The 8,835-nt window shown below is 41.9% G+C and overlaps 1 protein-coding gene across 1 annotated transcript in view; it reads left to right on the forward strand.

Annotated features, from left to right (window-relative positions):
• Positions 1–8,835, forward strand: part of CDS2 (CDP-diacylglycerol synthase 2) — a 59,079-nt gene that overhangs the window by 17,536 nt on the left and 32,708 nt on the right. The window contains exons 2-3 of the mRNA XM_042783175.1: positions 4,588–4,606; positions 6,588–6,610. Of these exons, the coding sequence (XP_042639109.1) occupies positions 4,588–4,606; positions 6,588–6,610 (42 nt within the window). The remainder of the gene's footprint in view (positions 1–4,587; positions 4,607–6,587; positions 6,611–8,835) is intronic.

Consider the following 8,835-nt stretch of genomic DNA (forward strand, 5'->3'; position numbering starts at 1 on the left):
ATGGCAGCTTGCTAGCTTTTAAGATCCCAGTTGCTACTCGCCAAAGTAGGTGGTGGAACAATGTTTTGTATAGTATGTTATGCCAATTGAGCTTGATGAGGAGGACACATTGTTAACGCTGTTACGACATTGTTACGCTGTTACAAGCTCCATGTGACAGTTCTTCCTGGGGAAATGAATGTTATTAATAAGTGAAGTTTGGTAGGCTCTTCAAGTAAGAGGTTTTTTTGGTGGAAAAAATGTTGAAACTCAGGTCTAGACCAGCCCCCTTATGTTATATGTGGAAACTGAGGCCCAGGGAGGCCGACTGGCTCATTGGCAGTTTTAATTGCCTTTGGTCCGTTTTTTCCATGGTAAACTCTGAAGGCAAAAATTGTGTTGACTGTTTGTTGGTTTATAGCATCTCTCATCCTGCTGCAAGTGTGGTGATAGCTCATAGCTGCCCTTCATTGCTGATGCTTTGGTTACTTTGAGTAGAATCTTCCTCTACTGTGTGGTCTGTGGGAGCTCTGGTGGCATAGTGCCTAAGACATTTGACTGCTAACCAGAAAGCTGGCGGTTCAAACCCACCAGCCACTGCTTGAAAGGAAGATTGGGCAATCTACTTCTGTAGTGATACCACCTCGGAAACCCAAGGAGGGGTCACTGTGAGTCAGATCCGACTCAACGGCAATGAGTGTTTTGTTTTTGGTTATCTGGTCTGTGCCACGTTTGGGCTGACGTCTGTCCCTTCCTAAATTTTAGGAAGATCAAGAGCCACATGAACTTTGTTTTCTCACAGGGATGACAGCTAGGCACTGAGATTTCTCTTGAACAGCTGGCATTAATTTTTCTGTTCCACAGAATTCTCTCTACAGGGATTTTTAATCTGGACCTGGTGGTCTGTTAAACATGTGCCATGGAGGGGTAGCTATTTTGAGAACTTGTGACCAAGAACCTTTTCTTCCAGAGATAGCAGCCTCTCCTAGGGACTTTTCATCAGAAGTTGTTTCAGTGTTGTTTCTTTATTCCAGAGGGTCCTGCTTGAGGCCAGTGACAGCTTGTTTCCTAGATCTCAGGGAAGAGTTATCTAGATTAGTGGGTTTGGTGTTCTAACACATGACTCTTACATTGCTCATTGGTCTTAAAATATCCAAAACACTGGAATGACAGAGTCATCATTTGAGAGCTGAAGAAACAAAGAACTTTAGTGTCCAAGGGATCAAAAACAATGGAAAGGCGTTGGTTGGTTAAGCTTTCCTCACGGCCCTTCCTTTTCAGGGAAACTTGGCCCAGTGGTGGTGGTGGTGGTGGTTGTTATGTGCCATCAAGTCAGACCCGACTCATAGCGACCCTCCTTGGGTTTCCAAGGCAGTATCACTAGGCAAGTAGATTGCCCCATCTTCCTTCCGAGGGGTGGGTTTGAACTGCCAGCCTTCTGGTTAGCAGTCAAGTGCCTTAACCACTGTGCTACCAGAGCTCCCAAAGTTGTCTTCATCGTCATCCAGCCTTCATTGGATCACTAATTTCTCTTTAGCTTTGGTGAGTTTAGTATAGGGCATGTGGTTATGGGAGCTGACCTGGCTTTGAAGAATGTCTCATGTTCCCTCATATATTCACTTGTATGTGACTTTAGGTCTCACTTATCATTCAGAGGTATTCAGCATTGGAGGAAGACTCATTAACAACCTGTGATATGCAGATGACACTACCTTGTTTGCTGAAAGTGAAGGGGACTTGAAGTACTTACTGATGAAGATCAAAGACTGTAGCCTTCAGTATGGGTTACACCTCAACATAAAGAAACCAAAAATCCTCACAGATAGATGAATAAGCAACATCATAATAAAAGGAAATTTTGATGTTGTCAAGGATTTCATTTTATTTAGATCCTTAATCAGCACTCATGCAAATAGCAGTCAAGAAATCGAACTACTTATCGCATTAGGAAAGCTGCTGCAAAAAGACCTCTTTAAAGTGTTAAAAAGCAAAGATGTGAATCATTTTAAGGACTAAGGTGTGCCTTACCCAAGCCATGATATTTTCAGTCACCTCACATGTATGCAAAAGCTGGCCAGTAAATAAGGAAGACCAAAGAAGAATTGAGTCTTTGATCCATACCTCACACCATACACAGAAATGAACTCAAGATGGATCAAAGACTTAAATGTAAAACCCCAAACCATAAAGTTCATCAAAGAAAAAAATAAGGAAAAACCTGGGCGCTCTAATTTATGGCATAAATAGACTGACTATCAAGCATAACCCAAAATGCACAAGCAGCAGAAGAGAGACTAGATGACTGGGACCTTTTAAAAATGTGCATCAAAAGGCTTCTCCAAAAGGGTAAAAAGAGAACCCACAGATTGGGAAAAAATATTTTGGTATGACATATCTGACAAGGGACTTAACCTATAAAATTTATAGAAAACTCCATCTCAGCACCAAAAAAGACAAACAATCTAATTCAAAAATGGGTAAAGGACATGAACAGACACTTCACTAAAAAAGATTTACAGGCAGCCAACAAACACATGAGGAAATGTTCACAATGATCATCCATTAGAGAGATGCAAATCAAAACAATGAGACAATCATCTTACCCTAGCAATAATAGCAAAGTTCAGCAAGGAAGAGAATAACAAATGCTGGCAATGGTGTGGAGAGATTGGTACTCTCATACACTGCTGGTGGAACTGTAAAATGGTACATCTACTGTGGAAAACAGTATGGCGTTTCCTTAAAAAATTGAAAATAGAAATACCATTTGATTCAGCAATTCCATTGCTAGGAGTGTATCCTAAAGATCCAGGGTAGGAATAGACATGTGCACACCGATCTTTATCACAGTACAATTCACTGTAGCAAAGAGATGGAAATATTCTATGTGCTTATCAACAGATGAATGGATAACCAACATATGGTACATTCACACAGTGGAATACTGTGCAACATTGTTGTTGTTGTTATGTGCTGTCGAGTCGGACCCGACTCATTATGCAACATTAAAGAACAATAAAAAATCCACAAATCACCTCATAATGTCAATGAATTTAGAGGACATTATGCTGAGTGAAATAAGTCAAGCATAGAAGGACAAATACTGTATGAGTCCATTACTGTAAAAAGTCAAGGAAAGGTTTACACAGGGAAGGAAATTTACTTTGTTGGTTAGCAGGGATGGGAGGGAAGGGAAGGGAAAGTTTCTGACTAGTTAAGAGTCGCATGTTGACTTGGGTGAAGGGAAAGGCAATATACCAAAAGTGTGTGACAAGCACAATGACAATAGGGAACAGGAGGACACAGAAACGTACACAAAAAATATAGACAAGAGAGGCAAATACTTTTACATGCACAATCGTGCATTCCCAGTGGCAGCAAACACTAGTCTATGGGTGAATACATCGACAGGTGAGAAGATCAGGTGCAGGTGGGCAAACAGGAATGTACCCAAGACCAAGGACAGATTTGGCTGGAGACAGTCTTATGTATATACATGTTCAACAAAAATGAAAAAATACAGTACAGAAGTAACAGGGGACACGGTTGGAGTAGCTTCTTAGAGACAACCAAACACCTTGAGGGAGGGAGTCACTGGGCCTTTGGGTTCAGGACCATAGTCTCGGGGGACACCATGCTCAGTTGGCACAACATAGTACATAAAAATCTTGTTCTACATCCTACTTTGGTGAGTAGCAACTGGGATCTCCCCTCATCTGGAGCAAAGAAGAGTGAAGAAAATCAAAGTTATTTGGATATAATAAGTTTAAGGATATGATGGACTGCAGGGACCTTCAACCTTCATGATCCTGAGACCAGAAGAACTAGATGGTGCCTGGCTACCAATACCAGCCACTTGGAAATGGAAATTGAGCAGACTTGGTGATCTGCTTAAGAAATTCGGAAATCTCCAGAATTGGAGATCCTGGATATAGTAGGAGAAAAATGTGGAACAAAATTAAAAAGACACAAAAATGACTGGAATTACTGGTCAGATAGAGGCTGGTGGAACCCCTAAGACTATGGTCCCAGATTACTCTTCGGGCCTGGAATTGGACTCATTTCTGTGGATTATTAGCACTCAGCCAAATAGTAGAAAGACCTACACGCAGAATACCTACCCCAGGGAGATGTACCCACTTACCATAGGGAGATGCACCCTATGGATCATTCAACCTTGAGACACCAGAATGTCAACGTCTGCACAGAGGTAAAGCTGGACAGACAGGAATGCACAGATAAGAAGGGCACAAGGAAGGGATCGTCATAGGGAGGAGATGGGATGAGAGCTTTTTATGGTTGGGAATTGTAATTGGGGCCGTGAAACCAAGTGTGCATGAACTGTTGTGTGTAAAATGAATCAGCTTTGTGAATTTGTACCCACATCACAATTAAAAAAAAAAAAAAGCACCATTCAGTCCTCAGTTACTTAGTGAGTACCTTCTTGTGCTGGGCTGTATTCACTCCAGGAGCTGGGGCACACAGCAGTGAAAAAAACCAAAAAGATGCCTTTGAATTATGGTGTTGGTGAAGAATATTGAATGTACTTCTGGATTGCCGGAAGAACGGACAAATCTTTCTTGGAAGTACAGCCAGAATGTGCCTTAGAAGCAAGGATGGTGAGACTTCGTCTTACGTACTTTGGACATGTTATTAGGAGGTACCAGTCCCTGGAGAAGGGCATCATGCTTGGAAAATAGAAGGTCGGTGAAAAAGACAAAGACCTTCCCCAAGATAGATCGACAACAGGAGCTGTAGCAGTGTGCTCAAGCATGGCAATGACTGTGACTGTGGTGCGGGACCGGTCACTGTTTTGTTCTGCTGTATACAGGGTCATGGTGAGTCAGTGGTGACTCGGTGGCACCTAACAACAGCGTACACAGCAGGCAGGGACCAGAGTCCCTGAGTGGTGCAAATGGTTAACACACTCAACTACTAACAGAGGTGGGAGGTTTGATTGTAACCAGAGGTGCCTCAGAAGAAAGGCCTGGTTGTCTGCTTCTGAGAAATCATCCATTAAAAACTTTATGGAGCATATTTCTGCTTTGACACACATGGGGTTGCTATGAGTTGGAGTCAACTTGACAGCAGCTGGTGTGTGTATGTGAAGATGGGGGCCAAGGGAAGGGCTTGGCAGTGGTGGTGACATTTGAGCCAGAGAAGCAAGAATATGCTTGGAAGGATGAACATGCTGTGAGTCAGAATCTTGAAATGCAAGGGGAAGGCCTTAAAGGCCATGCCGACAAGCTGAGTGGGAAGCCAGTAAAGGGGTAGGAAAAGAAGAGTGACGTGCTTGGTTAGGCACACCCATTTTGTAATTTTAAAATGTGTTGGTAACAGTACTTGTTTTGCAGTGATAGGAAAGTATAAAAATTTTAAAGTAATCTTTAATTTCACTAGTCAAGATTACCTACTGTTAGCATTTTCACGTGTGTTGTATGTCCTGCTAAATCTTTTTCCTGTGATATTTAAGTGGCTGTTTGGTATTCTTTTCTATATTTGTTAAGCAGATCATGGCATAATCTTCTATTGTTGTAATACAGGTTGTTTCCAATTTCTTGTCATAAGCAAAGCTGTGATGAACACATTCATTTAAATTGTGTTATTCTCTGGATATTAGAGTAGTTTTCTGAACATAGAATGATTAGATAGGAGGTGAATCATTTATAGGCTCTTGTTAACATATTTCAAAGGAGCTCTGGTGGCACAGTGGTTAAATGCTCAGCTGCTAAGTGAAAAGTTAGAGGTTCGAACCCACCATCCTCAAGAGAAAAGACTTGCTGGTATGCTCAAGAATTCAGCCTAGGAAACCCTATGGGGAAGTTTTACTCTGTCCTGTAGGGTTGCTGTGAGTCGGAATTGACTTGACAGCACACAACAACAATCCATATTTCCAAACTGACTTTCATAAGGTGGTACTAACTTATGTTTTCATGAGTACTGTATGAGCATGCTGGTTTTCTCTAACTGTGGTCAACAGTGAATATTATTCTTTCACCTATTTTTCAGTCTGATTTGAGACAAATGGTTTCTCGTGCCATATTATTTTAATGTTATTGGTTATTAGTGACATTAAATGTTTAAGTGTATGGGTCATTTGCATTTGGTAATTCGCTTTTGTCTTTTGCTGATTTTTCTATTGGCATGTTCATGTTCTTATTGATTTTAAAGTTTTTTATAGTGGAAGAACTTGACTTTTTTGCTGTATGCTGTAAATCTTCTGAATCTGTCATTTTTAAAAAAACAAAATCTGTTATTTCCATTTGAGGAAGTTATATATTATTTTGTAGTTAAGCCTATCTTTTTCTTTCTTTCTTTTTTTTTTTTTAAAGTCTTTTATTGCGGTTTAGGTGAAAGTTTACAGAGCAAACTAGCTTCTCATTCAGCAATTTTTTATACAGATTATTCTGTGAAATGGATTGCCATCCCCACAATGTGTCAGCTGTCTCCCCATTTCCACCGTAGGTTCCCCTGTTCTGTTAGTGCAGTTTCCCTGCCCCTTCCTGCCTTCTTAACGTTGCTTTTGGGCAGATGCTGCCCTTTTGGTCTCATGTAGTCCATTGTTCAGAGGAGCATGCTCCTCCCGGGTGTTACTGTTCACTTTATAGCCTGTCTTCTTTGTGGCTGAAAGGTAATCCCCAGGAGTGGCTTTAGCCCACGGGTTCTATCAATCTCTATCAGAAAAGGAAATGTGCTCTTTTTTATGAATTTTGTTTTACCCTTTTCTCCCACTCTTACCCATTGCCTTCTATTGTGATCCCTCTATTGGTAGCCAGGCACCATCTAATTCTTCTGGTCTCAGGTGAGTGGAGGCTGTGGTTCACATGGCCTATTAATCCTTTGGACTAATTGTTTCCTTGAGTCTGTGGCTTTGTTTGCTCTTCTTTGCTCCAGATGGAAAGAGGTCAATAGTTATAACTTAGATGGCTGCTCGCAAGGGTTTTAAGACCCTAGTCAGTACTCAGCAAAGTTGGTTGCATTAGTTCAATTTCTCCAGCCCATCAGTGTGCGATTGAATTCTTTATCCTTCCTTTTGATGCTCAGGGTTCCAGGATTGTCATCTGCATCCACTTCATTGGGCTTTTCTGGTCTTTGCTAGAGAGGGATGGCGTGGTGTGTCTGACTAAGCTGCTATGTGGACTCCTTTCCTCTGTCAGTCTTCTTTGGCTTCTGCCTTTAAGACATGTTTAGAAGGAACTTAGCCCCTCTCAGTGCCTCCCATTATTTTCTTGTAGTATTTTTATCCTTTGCTTTTGATATTGAAATCTTTAATCCATCTGAATATACTTTAATGAATGGTGTGAGGTAGACACCTAAAACGAAGTATTGTTCTTAATGGGTTTTTTAGTGATCATCCGTTTTTCATAGTCATGCCACTGTAATAGCCACAGAGGGAATTGGGGTCAGGGTATGGCTTTGTTTTGGTGGGCTGCTGAGCAGGGCTGTGATGTTATTACAAGTCCTAACCATGCAGTGACCAGCTGGTCACTTATATACACTTCTAGAAGTGGGATCACGGGATTATCAGAAGTATTAGCTCCTACTTTACAATGAGAAGAAACAGGCCTGGAGTTCAGTAACTTGATGGAGTTAGAATTTGAACCCAGGTGATTCCATGAATCTGATTCTCAGTTCCATGGCTCTTTTCGTTAGACATTCTGCCTCCCTGGCCTCCTGGTCTCCCCAGTCATTATTTCCTAATGGTTTGCTCAAACAGTCCCTAAATCTAAAGACTTGTGTGCTTCTCAGAGCTAGCCAGCAGTGGCCTGGGGAGTGAGGGAGCACTTGCTTCTCTCTGTACCCAGTCTTAGAAGAGCAGTGACAGTGGCCACCAAGTCCCTTGGAGCCTTCAGGCTAGAGGAAGCAAAAGCATTTTGAGAGGGGGCTGCAGAATGGGCAGTGGGCTACACCAGTGCAAAGTTTATGTGGCTGCGAACCCTCATCCCCTTGTCAGTCTCAGCCTCCTCTGTGGAACCCTCCTGACTCCCACACCCCATTTCCCATCACACTCTTCTCCAGGCTTCTGTGGCTTTCAGCAGTCTAAACCCTCACTGGGTGCTGTCTCCTGTTTTCTCAGTAGATGAAGTCTTTGGAGTCAGGCATCTTATCTTGGATTTCTGTAGCTCCCATGTGACTTGGTAAAAGCCTGTTGATTCATTATGGCTTTTCCTGGCTGGGTGGCAAAATTGACTGTCCAGGGAGAATAGTGTCAGCAGAATTTACAGGCCCAGCTGTCCTGCAGAGATGGTCATAAACACCTGGTTGCTAGTCAGGCTTAATTGTTACTAGCTCATAGGGTTGTCAGAGGGTTAGAGGTGCTAAATCAGCTGTGAAGGTTAGCAACTGGGCAGGCATTTTGAAGGGTGGGCCTCTGGTTTCAGGAGAATTTGGTTGTGCTTGTGGAGCAGGTTGAAGACATTGCCACGTTAGTGTGTATTTTAGTATGGAAATATTACTTACGTTAACCCACATAATGCTTGCTCTTAACATCAATCCCAGAAGAGTTTAGAATTTATGAAATTAAAAAGGGAGCAAAACTAATGGTTCAAATGCATATTTGGATGCACTGAATCAAAACCAAGCCCACTACCATCGAGTCAGTTTTGACTCATAGCGACTCTCATTGGGTTTCCAAGGTGGTAAATCTTTATGGAAGTAGATTTCCTGGTCTTCCTTCTGTGGAGTGGCTAGTGGGTTTGAACCACCCACCTTCTGACTAGCAGTCAAATGCCTTAGGCACTGCACCACCAGAGCTCCTTTGGACACAATAGAAAGTATCAAGTAAAAACTTAAATTTATAAAAATTTAAATGCTAAGCATAAATTTCTATTCTGATGTAGGTTAGTAGTTAAAAAA

The sequence above is a fragment of the Orycteropus afer genome, unplaced genomic scaffold (genome assembly GCF_000298275.1).
Source record: "Orycteropus afer afer isolate SDZICR_OR568_19922 unplaced genomic scaffold, OryAfe1.0 scaffold00717, whole genome shotgun sequence".
Lineage (NCBI taxonomy): Eukaryota > Metazoa > Chordata > Mammalia > Tubulidentata > Orycteropodidae > Orycteropus > Orycteropus afer.